The sequence below is a fragment of the Triturus cristatus genome, chromosome 2_1, assembly GCF_964204655.1.
Source record: "Triturus cristatus chromosome 2_1, aTriCri1.1, whole genome shotgun sequence".
NCBI lineage: Eukaryota > Metazoa > Chordata > Amphibia > Caudata > Salamandridae > Triturus > Triturus cristatus.
The window spans coordinates 983,896,155-983,913,854 of NC_140581.1; the positions used below are offsets into that span (position 1 = coordinate 983,896,155).

The window sequence follows — 17,700 nt, forward strand, 5'->3', positions numbered from 1 at the left end:
CAAAAAGGGTGTTCAAATAGCACATTTTAAAGCAAAATATTTGCACACATTTGCTACAAAGCCATAGGCTCTGAAAGGGCACTCATTACATTTGCAAGTCCTTTCAAGGTGTGCAAAGTCAATGAAATCTGAGGCTTCTCAGGAGTTGACCTCATTTATTTCCTTCCAAAATGTGCTATTGGTGCTTCCGTATATGTCAGAAATCACCTCCATTGTGCCATATTCAGGAAGTTGTCCTGGGTGTTAAATTAGGGCTAAAATTCCATACAATATGCCAGTGCCAGACGTTTGCTTTTTGATGCCACCCATATGACATGAGTGATACTTGTATGAAAATTACCTCTAGTATGTCAGGGCCAGCATATTGGCATGATTACCCCTCTCCCGTAAGCCATAGTTATCCTCCCCTATGACAATTATTACCTCCGATGTGCTACTAACATGTTGCCCTGGTGCCCCTCTACCAAGAACTGCCCCAAAAACGTTCTCACGTATGCCAGCACCAGCATTATTCTGCTGCCTCATATCCCAATACCAGTATTTTAGACTGAGTGCCCCTTATGCCAACAATTACATCTATTATGCCAGTGCCAGCATTTTTGCATTGATGTCTCTATAAGGCAAGAATTACCTTGAGTATGCCAAGATACCACATTCTTACTCACATTCACTTTTACTCACTCCCACTCATTCTTACTCACTGATTTATGTGCATTCCTTTGCACTCATTCTTACAATCTCTTGCCCATTCTTGCTCATTCACGCCTACTCCTTCTTAGTTTGACTCACTTATGCTTTCCCACTCACCTACTTTGCACTCACTGTTACTCTGACTTCCTTATTCTCACAGTCTCTCACTTATTTTCACCCATTATTTCACACTCACTTTTACTCTCATTCACTCTTACTCCCACTCACACACAATTTCTCACTCAATCGCTCACTGGCACTCACTCATTCTTACTTATGCTCACTAACTCTGACTCACTTAGTCTCACTCACAGTTACTCACTCATTGCCAATCAGTCTCACTCATTCGCACTCACACTCACTCACATCCCTCACACTCATTCTTATTTATTCCCACCCACTTTTCACTCATTTGCAGTCACTCTTACTATCACTCATTCTCACTCACTCTGACTCACTCATCCTCACTTACTGACACCAATTTTCACTCATTGTCACTCCCTACCTGTGTCTGACTCTCAGTCACCTTCAGTCACACACACGTGTTCCCACAGATACACAAGCTCACATATACACACACCGTGGCTCTCACACAAACACTCTCATCCAAAAGCATGCACAAAATATAGATAGCTGCCAATGAAGGTCTTGTTGCAGCACATGGTGTCCCATTTATTTTTTATTACAGGAATCGTGATTAATACATTAGTCCCTATTCCTGCAATAAAAAGAATGGGCAGAAAACGAGGAGGTTGGAGCCACAGACAGCCAGACTGGCGAGCTAGCCTTGTGTTCTAGTCACTGGTTTTCCCATTTGCGAGTTCAGGGGTCGCAAAGGCAGTGCCAGGAGTCACAAGGAGGAAGCCGTGGGTCACAACTGCGACCCCTAAATGATGTCCATGTCCCACATGCACCAATGGTTGCAGCACACAGTCAACCTCTACTTTATGGAAACCATTGATCACTTGCTCCTCCCCTGAAAAGAATAATGCAAGCCAATCCTCTTTCATTCTAATTAGGGAGTGTTCATTCCTGACATGCATTCGATGTTTTGTAAGCTTTGAATAACATATTGAGTGCCTAAACTGCAACAGCACAATATGCTTTTCAGGTTTTGTTTCATCTGTAAATCTTTTCTCTTACATCATGTACAACTAACTGAGATTCATTCAAACGTGGCTTTGGCAGTGGCCCGCTTACATTAAGTTATCCTGCTACAAACTCAAAACTCTAATCCATGGAACTGAAGTTATTTCTTAAGAAGGGGAAGCTATTGAGTTGAGTTGTTAGAGGACAACTGCACATTAGCAGCTTCTTGGTGAAAAAGTAAAATTCCATTTTATGCATCTGTTGCCTGTGCATGTGCAAGATGGACGTGGACAGGGTCCTACTGGCATGATTTGTTAAATACCACGTTCTTAGTCTTTTTTTAAGATGTGTTATTCCTCCCCGCATAGCCATGTGCTTGAGGTGACAGATAGGCCTTCAGGCAAATATGTTCAGGCTAGCAGACTGTACAGTTGTGCAGCGCAGTGGTGATGTGGCAAGAACCTTGCAATTGGAACAACAAAGGTCTGTCTGCACTGCCTCATGATCCGCCCCGAATCTCACTGGGTGTATGGTGATTCTGTATCCCTAACCCAGTGGGTAACCAAATACCTCTTTTTATGTCGCTGTATTACTTGACCGTGCAATGTGGAGCACACTTTATGTCCAACTGGATACAGGAGTGAATTAGAGAAGTACCAAATATTGTCAAGATAACCAGCCCTATGCTTCCTATAAATGCCAGAAAATTGCCTTCTGATTTTGCTGGGCCATATACTTTGAGTAAGAGCTTCCAACAAGCTCTGTCTCCAAGGAAGCAAGCAGGGTGCTATAACTTTAAGGGTTAATAGAACTTTGCTACAATAGAATGTTGGTGTTCTGACCAGACGTAAGGTTCCTTTGAAAAGCTGTTGCTGCTGAGCTGTCCTCCAGGGAACACTATGGAGGTCCTGTTTGAGTAAACTTTTGAAAAGAAGAACTACATCCTGCTTTTATTACAGGAGAGGACGTGCAATACACCCAGTTGGGAGCCACCCCTTTTGGGCACTGTTCCGATTATGTTTCTCCTATTGTGTGCTGTGCCCTCTTAATGGGGATTTCTAAGCAGGCAAGGTCCATTTCCTAGGAACCAAGTTCTGAGCTGTTGTAGGCCATTTGCTTAGTATGCACACTTTAGCATTACTCAGTTTTTTTTGATAAACACATTTATATTGATTTACAGAAAGAATACACCAGCCATTCAGCACTACACCATGACAATCCAGTATGACATATAAGAATTTGCGCAGCCCATCTAACAGACACTACCAAAACCATAATGACTTGAAATTGGACAATCCCTTCTATGACTAACCCACTCTCCCCAACCATTTCCCCCAGACTCTGCGGTATTTCTTGAGACACCCACGTGAGCATTACTCAGTTTTATGCTTTTTCAAACTCTTTTACAGTAGCATCTCACTGAGTGAATGCACTAGGTCTAGGGGATTTTCAACCTGCAAAAGTATTATTTTGAAGTAAGAGGCAAGTGTGCAGATCTTCTCAGGGACTCTGTTGATTGGATGCATGCAGTGGAAAATCCTGTGGTGAGCCCATCTGCAACTGTTTCAACTCCTGCCCGTAGCGGGCCACTGAGCAGATACATTGCTTACCACGTTTACTATTACAGAGACATGAGAGATTGGAAGATGTCTTCCAGTGAAAAGCTGTTTCACATTTGTTCTAACAAAGCAACCATTAGCAGTATTTTATTAGTTCTCAGATGACTTCAAAGTCCCCTGTTGCTAGGAAATCTACTGGCTGCCCCTTGACTTTCATGTGAATCGCGATTAACCAGTAATGTAGGGGTTGTTGATTTTAAGATGGATCCAGAGTGATGTTTTTGCTTGCCTTCCTCCATATTGGTAAGAAGTGTCGCTTTCTGTTTTTTATGCCTTATGTTTGGACACATATTAAGAAGTGCCAGCATTGCAAATTATATATGTATTCCATTAATTGCACATTTACCATTTCTATTTCACACATTAGAACCTGATTTGGCACTTGCGCCTAAAAACAGGTGGTATTGCCCACTTTAACAACACATATTCGATAAACCTTTTCAGGAGGAAAAGATGACCCCTTCCCTCCGCCCCCCAAAACCCCTGCAGAAATTAAACCAGTTGCCTTAAGGTTATCTTTGCATTAGGTGCGCTTTTCAGTGAACTATTTCATCCGATTAAAATGTCACTTTTCAGTAAGTTAGAAAGGTACAAAGAAGGTTCTTCCATAGCCCTATGGAAGTTCACAGCCTCATTGACAGATGGGTTTTATCCTCCATACATTTGTTTCCCTGACTTGTGTACATTTAAATACTGATGTGGTTCTTCCTTGGAGAAAAGCTTTCTTTTCCTTTCTACAAAGGCAAGGCATCATTTGCTTACTGGAATGCCTATCTTCACATCTAATCCTATTAAATATGCTGATGTTCCTCTCTAATCCCCGTTTGTCCCTTCTCTTTGTAATTTCATACATATGTCAAGACAAGACAGTCTAAAAATGTTAACAAAACATAAAGAGTACACACAAAATATAAAGAGTACATATTCATCAATTGTATCAAAATAATGCAGTTAAAATAACAGGAGTATAAATTGGGAGCGGCATTCATTTTAACCTAGAGCAAGTCTACATGGGAGTTGGACCTTATGGTGTGTGTAATTTGAAGATTCATTCCTGGTGGTGTATACCAAACTGATGTATCTAGGCAATATATATGTACAAACAATATATTGCTGAATAAAACATGCAGTTGACATCAGATAAAGTGATTAATGGCATAAAGAAGAGACAAAGTGCCATATGTACGAATATCAGGTCGCATAATACTGGTCGAAAATTGTGACTAGTAAAGATTTTTTAAAACCAACCTATGTACTAGTAGGTACATTCTTAAAAATCCAAGCTGTAGTGGGTCGCAATCCGACCTACCTCATGAATATGACTCACGAAGTTGCAAATTGCAATTCACTGTGAATGGAGGCAAAGGCCATCACAGGGATAGAGGTCTGCTGGGGCGTGCAGACCACTATATCTGTGATTGCTTCTAAAGAGAGCAAACTTAAAAAAATAATATGCAGACTATTTTTTTTCAAAGAAAACGACTGTGTTAAAAACAATGTTTTGTTTTCTTTTTCAAAGTTTGTTCAAGATTTGCTGTGGTCAACTGTGCCACTAGAATGGCTATTGATGAAAGGAGCAGTTAAAGTTAAGACCACAGTCCCCAGATAATCTGGAGTCTATTGACCTTTGTAAGCGTTTTTGTTAGATAATCTTCCTGAATGATTCACAATCATAGTGATATCAAGCAACTTAAAAACCTATTAGAGATGGTGACCCCTGTTGGGTGTATGGACAAGAAGCTAGGAAACACAAACTCCTGTGTTGCCTGTAACCTTATCTGACTTCTTGGTAGCTTTAACCATGGAGCAGCACTTAACCCCTCTCCTCCCATTTACTCTGCTGAACACGATAATAATTACCTGCGTACCTGTAGAGATTAACCTGAGGAATGTAAGGACATAAACAGTAAAAGTGTGGCTTAGGAGCAAGTGGTGATAGTAATGCTTTGGTTGTAGCTGATTTGAGGTCTAGTGAGCCTTTGTCTGTCATTGAAGACAGACACACTTGGCTGTCGATGCTCATGAGGAGAATGAGCGGAAAACTGATAGTTTGAGAGACCACTGGATCATAGATACACCAATCTATTCCCATTAAATATCCTGCATTTCTTTTCAAATCCCCATGTATCCCTTCTCATTGCATATTTCTTCATTTGTATCAAAGAAAGTCATTCCAGAAAGAGAACTGAGCAGAAAAGGATAATTCCAAAATGTCTGGGGACTGAGTAAGTACGGAATGCCATTGACCTACTCCATCTGCTATATAAGGGTGCAGCCAATGCCATCCTGTTATAGGGTAAAAGCGAAAACACTGTCATGTACTTTAGGTTAGTCCCATCCTGTACATATCGATTACATACATTTCGTCTCATCCACATGACATAACGGTCCTACACAGTTGGCTTTTTACCTAGTAGCTTACTTCTGTCTCTCCAACATCAGGCTCTTGGTACCCTATCTTACTCCTTGTACCTGACGTACATAAACGTCCCAAGGCACAGCAAATTTATTCTGTATAAGGGTCACCACTTTTTTCATCCATTACCAACAGCCACCTGTGCATGATCATGTTTCTTTAGAAAAGGATTAGCAGAGGATTAGCGAATGTTTTCAAAATATAATTATTCTAGAAGAAACCCTGGAGTGACCACTTTAGTATAAAAGACCCTCATTCCCCCTCACAGAAAAGAGAATTCCTTCCAGGCTGGACCGAGACTCTGCAGGCTGATCCTTCGATAAGCAGAGACCTGACATCCCTTGCGGGGTGCCATCCTCGACGCAGAGACGGGGTCCTTCATTCAGAACCATCAGGTGAGGGGTTAGCACTTCCCCAGGGGATTATTGGCTCCATTAGGATCTATCCTGGCATTTACATACACAGGCTTAACCTACATATCTAGGCTAGGTACATGTAGGTAGGCTATGCATCGTAGGAGTACACTAATGCTATTGTTTTACATAATCTGTTTGTATTCATCTTATTAGCACTATGGTAGAAATGTATCTACTTTTTACGATATTGGTGCTAGCGATCACATTTGACTGCTCCTGTCTTTTGATTGTCACAGCTAATATGTTACAAACTAGACTTACGCTTGTCCAATAAATAGTTATTGAAACTGTTCCAATAGTCATTCTATGTGTACTATGAGATAAGTAAGCACAAGTGACTGAGTGAAAGATACCATATTGTTTTCCACAATACCTGAGGAATCAGGTTTGTCATGGTCAGTGGTTGCCAGAAACTACATACACCACGGTAAAATACAGTGGGGTGGTAGTGGCACCATATTACTAGGTGGTCAAACAGCTGTCTCATCCTGTCGGGGTGTCCAGAGTCTGTCTGCACACCAAGCTCTCAGTTTAGGTCATCCAAAACGTGCAGGTCCTGGTGGTACCGAGGAACTACACAACAACACTTTCAGCAGTGTTGAATATCTCTTATGAAGTAGGTCCTGAAAAAGATTTTTTATAGGCCATGACTTTGAATTGTCCATTTTTCAATTACTGAAAAATTGGAACAGTGAGTTACTGCCACTACTATTTGCCCTGACTATGAAACCCTTCACTTTTGCAGTGCATGAGATTCAAGGTATCCGCCTAAAGTATTATCAATATAAAATGGCTCTTTTTGGAGAGAATGTCCCGTTGTATTTGCGAAACCCAGTTACCAATGTTATTGGCAGAGTGAATAGGTTGGTGCACTCAGGGTTTTTGGTTAATCATTCAAAGACATGTACAATTGTTTCTAGTGTCTTTAATTCTGAGGAAATGCAAAACAAGTACCAAATTATGGTTTGGAAGGAAAAAGTAAAATACAGGTGAGTCTGAAATCCCAGAGAAATCCAACATTATATCATAAAGACTATCAATTATGGATTACAGATTGTGGTGAGAAAAGGTGGAGACAGATGTAAATGTCAGGGCCAGACAAAAACTGGCTTCAATGAAGAGAAGAAAGAATATTCCCTTTATTAACCTTTCAAGCAGGAATCTATCAGGCCAAGAACTTAAAGTTTTGGAGCAAGACCTCTCATTTGTACCATTTACAAAACGTAATACTTTCAAATTATATAGAGAGATGTATCGCCTTTTCTACAAAGTTAGACTGAAACAATATTATATGAAAACTAGCAAAACACCATCATAATGTCTCAGGTTTAAGACCTCCGGCTACCCTTTCCCTTTCTCTACAAGAAGTAGGTCATATAGTAGGAGTTTTTAGAAAGATAGGTGGAAAAGATGATCAAGAAACAACTATGGGTAGATGTGAATCTCTCAAAAGAAGAGAGAAGAGTTTTGACTACCCTGAAAGAGTATGACACAGTAATAATAAACAAGGAACCTGGATAAAGTTGGAGGCATTGTTGTATGAGGCTCCATAAGGCACAAGCAAAGAATAAAACATTTTCCAGCAGATGATGACTAGTGTAGAAAAACTAGTGAAGGACACTAGAATAACTAAAAATCAGAGTTCTCCAGTTCAAACAAAACATCTTAAAGTCAGCAAATATTTGTCAAAAAGAATGTTATTTCCTCAATATTACACTTCTGATTATACCTGCTAAACATGTTTTCCCTAAGATTCACAAATATATTAACAATCCTCCTTTGAGACCTACAGTGGCATGTATAAACAATGCAATGGTGTCTAAATATGTTTCTTGAGAGCCTTGGTGTTGCATATTCCATCTTATGTAAGAGATACAGCTTTCATGATTGATAAAGTGTAGGGTCAGGAGTTCAAGAGTGATGGCGTTTCTTGTCATGATACTGAGGTCCTTTACATAATTATTTCCTAACAGACAGCAATCAAGGCAGTAACTGAGTTCCTAATAGAAAGTGGTTTGCCTTGTGGGGTATTCCTTGAATTCATTATTAAAGCTCTTGAACTTAACGACATTGAAAATATTTGTTATTTTCAATTTCCAGTTGTATATCCAGTGTAAAATGATAAGCATGGGGGTTACTTGTGCTCTCAGTATTGCAAATGTATATATTGCTACATAATCACAACAAAGCCACTTTGAGAATGTACATAATTGGTTGTGTTTTATTAACAATATTTTCATTATATGAAAGCTAAAGAAAAATGCTGGAAGATTTTTTGTGTTGGCTAAACATGGAAGATTTAAATGTAAGGTTCACCTTCCTCATCAGCACAAAAGAAGTACCATTCTTGGACATTCAAATATTAGACAGGACCGGCATGTTAGGAATAGAAATATAAGGTAAACCCACTAACTATAATAACATTTTACATGTTGACAGTTTCCCTCCAAAAAATGTCAGAAAGAGGGACTACCATACAGCTTCATTTATATAAATGATTATTAGATAAATGCTAAGAAATTGAAAGAAACAGATTAGCGGGGGTTAGGCTAAATAACTGGTATGCCATTATTTAAAGTAAGCTCAATAGAATCATAGAGAAGCTGTCTTTGAGAGTTGCAAGAAAAATACAAAGGGGGGCTATTCTGTTTCATTGCCTATTCTAGTTGGACAAATAAGTTGAAGCACTTCATTAACTGAAATTGGCAAGTTTAGAAAACATACTCTGAGAATGTAAAAGAAACCCTCTGCTTTAAAGAGGCATAGAAACATTAGAGATCAAGTGGTGCACACATATAATGATCCAAAAGGCGTGATGAACCAAACAGAATATTTGCACTACTCCTTGAAATGGAACACTTCCGGTGTGGAAGCTACCAAGCATATGTCTCTACTTCTTACACAAGAGAATTTTTTTTTCTGGCTGTTAAATCATGCTATAAGAAATGACAAACGCAGACCTGCCAACTCACACTGTGCCACAGTGTGTCACACGGTTTTGGCTCCCTTCACACGTGCCACCTGGTAAGCAGTCGAAATCAGACGGTGGCATGCAAGGCAAGCTGGAAACCACTGCAGTGACTTGATTGTCAGCTCGTCTTTTGAGGCTGCAAGCAGGCAATGTCTCTTAAGGGGTGTGAAAACACCCCAGGACATCACCAGCCACCTTAACCCCTTCGGCGCACATGACGGAACGGTTCCGTCATGAGCGTCGGTTGAGCTGTGCTCATGACGGAACCGTTCCGTCATGACCATGCCCGCGCAAGCAGCGCTCAGCACAGCGGGGGAATCCGCCCCGCATGGAAGGGGTTAACAACCTTTTATTTCTTCTCGTTTTTTTATGGAAGGAGGAGGTTGATGGGGAATGGGGACGGGGGCAGAAGGCTCTCTCTGTAAATTCTCGGCATAAAACCCTGCCCCCTCAAAGGCCATGCCCCCTCATCAAACGACATATTTTGTTCTCAAGTTGTCAGGTATGCAAACTGTAGATTGAAAAATGACACTTGCAATGTTTGTGTAACTAATAGTATATAAGTGAGAATAGGATGGAGGCCTGATTTTGAGTATTAGTAACATAGATGCGCTATTAGAAAGAATGTGTGGTCAAGACCATTAGTGAAATACTATAGTGCAGTGGACCAAGAGGGCTCTAAATTGAAGTGGGTCATCTTAGAAACAATTGTCTAGAAAAAGGAAGATTTCTCCAGGAAGGAGGATCTGAGTACATAATGGATTTTCTAACTAAAAAGTGAGAAAGAGGGTTACCAGTGGAAATCAAAATAGAAGGAAATGGTGCTTGGTATTCTGCAACTCTTTTTTTCTGTTTCTAGGGAAAAAAATGTTTGAAATTGAAATGGTTAAGAAAATTGGATAATGTACAAGATAAGTGAGATCTTTTATAAGGGTTCCAGCTTACTTCAGCCCCTTTTCGAATATATCAAGTGCCTCCATGGTGAGATGGTGCTTATTTGATAAAATTATGGCACTGGTACAACTAGCTTTTATTGGAATATCTGTTCAAATATGTTCGCTATGCCCAATAGCAAAATCGAGGGCAAGAGTTCCTAAAATATGCATAGCTAGAATAGACCTCATGGTAATAGTTGTGTTATCAATTGATTTAAATAGCACACTTTGAGGGTTCTGTAAATCACTTGTACCACTTACGATTTGATTCAAGATGACACTGAATAGCAATGTTGACCTTCGAATTCGAATCACCTGAACTTTGGCCAAGATATGTTAAGTTCAGTAGCTTTATAATTTTCTTGAGCCAAAATGCAGTATTGACATATTTCTAGATAGCCCCACCAAGACGCTAATGGTAAAAAACAATAACATATGAATTTATTGTTGGAGTATTGGGATGTCCTTTTATTTGGGGAATAGTTGTTAGAGCTAATGGTGAACATAAAAGATGGATGCGGGTGTGCATGTGAATGGATGATACTTTGAGAATGATGTAAAGTAAAATTATATTTATACTTATCGAAGTATATATTTTTCTTATCGAAGATGACAGTGTTGTTTGATATATGCTGTATTTAGAGCCATAATCAGAAAAAAATTATACAAATGGCTAAAACCCTTTGGAGATTTAGGAGACAGTAAACTGTAGCAATAACTGTCCTTTTTGGAAGGAAACGCTGCAAAGGTGTTGTAGCTTGATATGATTCCCCCCAGACGTGTGCTAGACAGGCGATTGCCTTTTTGTAGACTGAGCTTGCTTTTCCGATTATTGTCCCCTGCTATCCTTGAGTATTCTCATCATCAAGGTCAGCAATGTGGATGAAAGGTCTGCATGAACACTTTCCGCCCCACCCACTTTATTTGAAAAAATATATTTTTGGGTGTAATGATGTGCTCCTATTAACTTTTTAGGTTCTGTCCAGTCTTGCCGAATCACTGTACCTTGAGACCAATTAAGTTGTGTTCTCAAAAAAAGCACACACATTATTAAGTCAAAAAAAGGCCTTGTTGAAATGTTGATGGAAGAAACCCCTGCTGTCCTTTGTAGCAAGGAGTGAAAAAACAGAATTCCACTGCCAGAGGGGGCTGTTTCCATAGAGTCAGAGCTTCTCCCACCAGCTGGAACTGAGCTCTACTCCTCAAGTGAACCCACCACCATCCAGTGGACCACCTCTCTTTCTGATTGCCTTAGCATATTCAATGTCCATGGCTGCGAAAGCCCTCTTGCTATCAACCTTCTCCAAGGCACTTGTGCTTGCTCCCTCCCGCACACATTCTGCTTCCCACAAAGCACTCCCACTTGCCCTGTAACAGAAGTGCTCCATCTTGCCCTGTGAAACTAAGGCAATTGTGCTTCCCTTGCCCTCTCCCACCTGCACTACAGCCCGCCCCAGGGTGGCTTTAGGGCAGTGCGACTGGTGCCGCCGCACTGGGCGCTGACCTGTGGAGGGGGGGGGCACAGTGACTGCAGGGGGACGCTGTGCTTAGCAATATCTCATAATAGGAGAGATGAAGGGCACTTTTGTGGGACGTGGGAGCACCAAAGGTGATTGTCGCACTGGGCATCACCAGAGCTAAAGCTGGCCCTGGCCCGCCCCCACCCCAGGCCACTCAAGGTACACCTGTCCACGCCTCCCTCCTTCCTGGAGCTCCAAACAGGGAGCAGCAGCCGGGCCCAGAGCCACAGTGCAAGTCTGAAATGGAGTTTAAAAATGAAAGCTGTGTGTGTGTTAATGTGTCTGTGTGTGTGTATCTGTATATGTCTGTGTTTGCTTGCATGAAGTGTGTGTTGTAGGCACTGCCCACCATGGTGTAATGCTGGCACAATGGTGGTAGTTCTTGGCAACTTGTGAGCATCCAATGGACAATGTCCCTTTTCCAAATGCCGACCCTACTAGCATAATGGGGTAATTCATGGGCAACTTGTTGGGAGTCAAACCGTATGCTCACCCCATGTAAAATAATGACCTTTGCACAATGGTGGTAATTATTATCATCTTATGCATGTCATGTTGCACACCCATCGTGAAAGTTTTACCTTAGTATAAAGGTGGTACTTTCTAGCATATTGTGAGTATCCATGGTATGATGGTACCCATCTCCAGCATAATGCTAGTCTTAATAGAATGGTGACCGTTTTTGGCATATCGTATGTATCAATTGCACCGTGATGCCCACCCATGGTATAATGCCGGTTCTGACATTATGGTGACCGCATAATATGGGCATCGATGCATGGCATCCACACATGCATTAAATGCAGCCCTAAGCATTATAGCAGTAAGTCATGATGTAGTGTTGACTTGTATGGCATGATGATGCCTATACTAGCAGAATTCCTGCCCTGGCCTAGCGGTAGTAATTCCTGGCGCACTGTGAGCATCTCTGCTTTGATAGAAAGAATGTACCAATCATATTTGTTAGAATACAGTATATTTCAAGCTGGCTCAGGGAAAAGAGAACCAAGGGTACACATCTGATGTGTAATTCAGAGTAAAAACTTTGCCAACCCTCTTTCCAAAAGCCAGGAGATATTCGAATTTGCCAGAGCCAGTTGTTTTGGAGGAAAGTTTGGCTGGCAAGGCGAAACCTATATTCCTTTAGTAAATGCTTGTTTGGTTTTGCAATTTTACCACATTTGACGTGCTTACCATCCTCTCGTATCATATTTTGGTAGAAAACATCTAGGTGGCGTTTCTCCTGGCGAAGTACAGGATTTTTTTGTGCGCCAATAAATGTGAGTTTCAAAGCCCATGCTCTCCTTTTAGTAATTGTTCTTACTTGTAATATATGTTTTAATGTTAGAATTAGAAACTTCATTATTTGTTATTAAACAAGGCATTAGAAGTATATGGACACTCTTCCCTCAGGCCAACAGCTTCAAAAACTCAGAAGAGGCAGCCAGAACGCCCAGGGGGGCTCACATGGAACATTTTATTTAAAGCAATAGACGTTTTAAGCATCAGTAATAAACTTATCTTTGATGTCGAACAGCTCTTCTAACATCCCGATCGAAAGGAAAGCTATTACAAGATGGCAGCAATTTCTTTCACGGTGATTATTATCGATAAAACAGCTGCCAGATGCGTACGTGGGCTTTTCTCTACTCATTCTGTCGGGGTCACGGAGAAGTCTGTGGGATATGGAAGGGCGAGCACTGATGTGTTTTGAAATGTAAACCAGATCAGTATCCCCGCTTGGGCACGTCTCTTGTGCCCTGGTGGTTTCTAAGTAAGCTAAACAATATTTCGAAATGTCTGCGGCCTCATTAACTAGGAATGAAAACAAATGTATCTCTGAAGTTCTGGGTATCTTCTAGGATTACAGAATTTTGTTTTTTTATTGCAGGATCCCAGATTTAACGCAGAAGTCGACCAAATCACAGGCTACAGGACCCAGAGTATTCTGTGCATGCCTATAAAGAACCATCGGGACGAGGCAAGTTGAATAGCTATTTTTTTAAATTAAATATGTAGGTTAAGTCTGTTTCGTGCATTAAGTAAGCACTCTTCACTCTGTAGTTATGAAGTAAATATTGTTGCTAACGCAGAACGTTTGTCTGGGCGTGTGTCTCTTTCTTTTTCTATATTTTGGACAGAGTGAGAAATTCCACAAATTAGGTAACTCGCAGAACATTTCAGGTTGTGTTGTGTCTTGCTTCTGGAATCCAGGCTACAATAGGATTTTTATTGTTATGGCCTTGACATTGAGACAATAGTCACCCATATTAAACGGAGAATTACTTTTGGTCGAACCAAACACTCAACAGAGCTTAGAACTCTGCTTGTTAGCTGCTGCCTGGGAGGATCACTTTGGGTGGAACCCAAAACCCAACTGAGTTTAGAGCTGGAACCCAAGACCCAACAGAGTTTAGAGCTGGAACCCAAGACCCAACAGAGTTTAGAGCTGGAACCCAAAACCCAACAGAGTTTAGAGCTGGAACCCAAGACCCAACAGAGTTTAGAGCTGGAACCCAAGACCCAACAGAGTTTAGAGCTGGAACCCAAGACCCAACAGAGTTTAGAGCTGGAACCCAAAACCCAACAGAGTTTAGTGCTGGAACCCAAAACCCAACATCTGTTGCTTCTGGAGGATCTGCATTCAGCAGGTAATTCTAGGTTTTGTGCCAAGGACCTTGGGGGTTTGTATTGTAGTGCTTTATGGGTCAGGCAGGCACTTTTTAACTGTATCCTTGCCTCATATGGGAGCCAGTTTAGGGCTTTAAGATCTGGGGAGATGTGATTTTTTCTTTTTGATCCAGTGATGAGCCTGGCAGCAGCATTGAGAGTGGCCCTTAAATCTAGGAAGACTACAAAGTGTTGCCTTGCCATAGTCCAATCTGGGAGTGACTAGGGCCTGGACCACTGATTTAAAGTCATTCCAAGGGAGGAAGGGTTTTCATTTCCTTAAAATGTTCATTTGGTTGTTCGCTTTTTTGATGGTGGTACTGATGTGCTCCTGCATGTTCAGGTTCTTGTCAAGTGTTATTCCTAGAGCTCTTGTGCGATCTGTAATGCGTACTCCGTTAAGAGCTGTTAGCTGATTTACCTGTAGCTCAATATCGGGCGAGTGATTTGGTGGGACAATTAGGAGGAATCCCATTTTGATTACATTAAGAGGGTCATTAGGATGGCGGGTGGACTTTGTCCGCCCGCCATCCTGTCGTGGAATGGGACCACCCGCCATTGGTGCGGGGGTCCCGTAGGTGAAATTAGGATGCGCCCGCCACACTGGCGGGCGCATCCTGCATTCCTGACATTGCAGGGGGAGGTGCTCTCAGCACCGCCGCCGCAATGCCAAGAAGGCATGTCGTGCACTTCCATGCACAACATGGCAGGCACCGTACGGTGCCTGCCATGTTGTGCATGGAACTGCAGGGGTGTACCATAGGTACCCCCCATGTGCACCACCCACCCCCCAGAATCCCTGGGGGCCCACTACGGGCACCCAATGTCAAAAACTGCCCGCCTTTAACACCGCCACGGAAAGGCAGGTCCCCGCTTGCATTGTAATATGGATGGCGGTGTCTACCAGACACCGCCACCATATAAAATGCTTTTCCACCCGTTAGGCAATCGGGAGGATTGCCTACCGGCGGAAAACTGGCAGACGGTCTTCCCGTCTGCCGGGGTCCCCCCCCGCCATGGTAATGTGGCGGGTGGGAATTTGAAAGCGGGAGGTGATTTTTAGCGGGTGGATCGCACCGCCATACAGACAGTGTCCATCCGCCCGCTATACTAATGACCCCCTAAGTTTGAAGTGGTTGCAGGTTAGCCAGTTTGGGTTTTTAGAAGGGTTGTGTTGAGGGGCCTAAATTCTTCTGAAGAAGAGATTTTTAGGTACAATTGGGTGTCATCCGGAATACATGTGATAGTGGGTGTAGGAGGAATTCAAGATTTTGGCTAGAGGCACCATAAAAAGGTTGAAGAGCATAGGTGAGAGAGAGGGCCCTTGTAGGACACCTAGCACGACAGGTGTGGCCTTGGAAAGGAACTGGTTAACTTTCATTCTTTGAGCTCTGTTGTGGAGAAATGGGGTGAACCAATTTAGTACGGAACCTGAAAGCCCCATCCCCTGTTCAAGTAAGTCTAGGAGACAGTCATGTTTAACCGTATCAAACGCAGATAAGTCTAGGAGGATTAGAAGGCAGGATTTGTTCTAATTCGAAATTATTAGTAAGTAATCCACTTTGTGATTTAGTGCTGTGGCCTCAACGGAAGCCGGATTGTAATTGGCCAAGAAGTTGGAAATTATCTATGTTGTTGCAAAGTTGGAACTGAATGCATGTTTCAATGAGTTTCGCGAAAGTTGGAATGTTGGAAATAGGGTGGAAGTTGTTAGGGTCCGAGCGATCAGCAGTGGGTATTTTCAGAATAGGGGTTACCTGTCCTAATTTTAGTCAGTCCAAGATAGTGCCTTGCAGAATGAGGCGTTCCCTATCTTGGTCCAAAGTGGGAGCAAGGAGGATTTGATCTCCTTGAAGATATTCAATGATAATGGATCATTAAAGTAGATTGAGGGTTTTAGTTTTGTAAGGATGTTGTGAATATCGTTTTCACTGAGGGTTTTGAATGTAGTCCAGGAGACATTGTTTTTGGGGATGTGCCCCATGAGACCAGGTGGCTCAGCTATTCGTGAGGGAGGGAGGCATATAGGTGGTATAACCGGAAGGAGTTCCCTTGCTATCTTCATGTCCTAATCAATTCTTTCCATCTTTCCCAGGAAGAAGGAGGCAAATTCCTTGCAGTGTGACAGCAAATTGTACTCATTTATAGCTGGGTTGGGTTCAATATTTGTTTGTTGTTTAGCCAGTTCAAAGAGTTTTTTAGATCCGTTTTTGGCTAGATGTAGCTGGGTTCTAAAGAACTTTGCTTTCGAAATTTTGATGCATTTATTATTGGTGTTCCTCACTGATCTTAATCGTTTTAGGTGTTGGATGGATGGAGAGAATCTCCATGCTTGTTCACCTAGTCTTTCTGCGTTTAGACTGGCATTGAATCATGGTTTTGAGTCTTTGGTGGATATTCTTTTTAGTTGTAAGGACGCAGTCAAGTCGAGGATGTTCAGTAAGTATTGTAGTGATCTGTAAGGAGAGGGACGTTAATCACGTCTACCTGAGGGGTAGGATGTTGTTGCTGATCATTTTGGTTTATGTTCCGCATGTTTCTTTTCCATATTTGGGTTTCTTTAGTTGAGCCTATTTTGTACTCACAGTGATGAAGTATCAAATTGTCTGGGCTTCCTCCTTTGTTCAGTGGGCCTGGGCTGGCCAATTCCTGGTACAATCTGACAGCTAAATGATGAATGCAAATCCTTCAACCCCACCCCTTTCCTGCTCAAGAGTTGAGTGAAGCATTGTTAATTGCTCCCTTTGTGTGGGGCGGCCTTTGTTCCTTCTGCTGGAAAGAAATGTAATTAACTTGTCACAGTAGGGTGACAAAAAGCCTGGGCTCCTTTCCTGAGCTGAGCCAGAGAAATATGACAATCCTTGATGAGCCATATGTTTTACAGATATCTTCTTGGAGCTCTCAATTTTTGGGTTGGCATACAGATTCCACCCCAGTTTGATACATCACTGGTCTCTGTAGGCCAAAGGGAAGCAAAACTGCACTCTAAAACAGTCTTCCCCATAGGTGTATAATAGAATGTCACTGTAGACAAGACAGTAAACCACACTGACATTTCCTATGAGTACACACTAACATTATGAGGCCTGCCCCATGTCAATAACCAATCCTGCAGAGTCCCCTCTGCACTTAAACTACCTCTGTGCAGATACCGGGCTGTGCACAACAGTAATCTTATGCACGCAGCCCCACACATGTGTGCACGTGCGTGCACACATGTTGATATGTAACCATTCAGGTACCCCTTACCCTTACTGCCTCTCAGCTGCCTTTTTTTTAAAGTCAGACACTGGCGGAAAACATGAGCAGTCAATTTACTGCAGGGTTCTCCAAAGTCGGTCCTGGAGGGCCAGATCCATGCCAGATTTTTAGCA

General features: G+C 42.0%; 1 protein-coding gene across 5 annotated transcripts in view; it reads left to right on the forward strand.

Moving 5' to 3' along the window:
• The window catches only part of PDE5A (phosphodiesterase 5A), a 708,225-nt gene that overhangs the window by 209,527 nt on the left and 480,998 nt on the right, over nucleotides 1-17,700 (forward strand). For all 5 annotated transcript variants that reach the window (XM_085634223.1, XM_085634230.1, XM_085634240.1 and 2 more), the window contains exon 3: nucleotides 13,548-13,637. In XM_085634223.1, coding sequence (XP_085490349.1) covers nucleotides 13,548-13,637 — 90 coding nt within the window. The remainder of the gene's footprint in view (nucleotides 1-13,547; nucleotides 13,638-17,700) is intronic.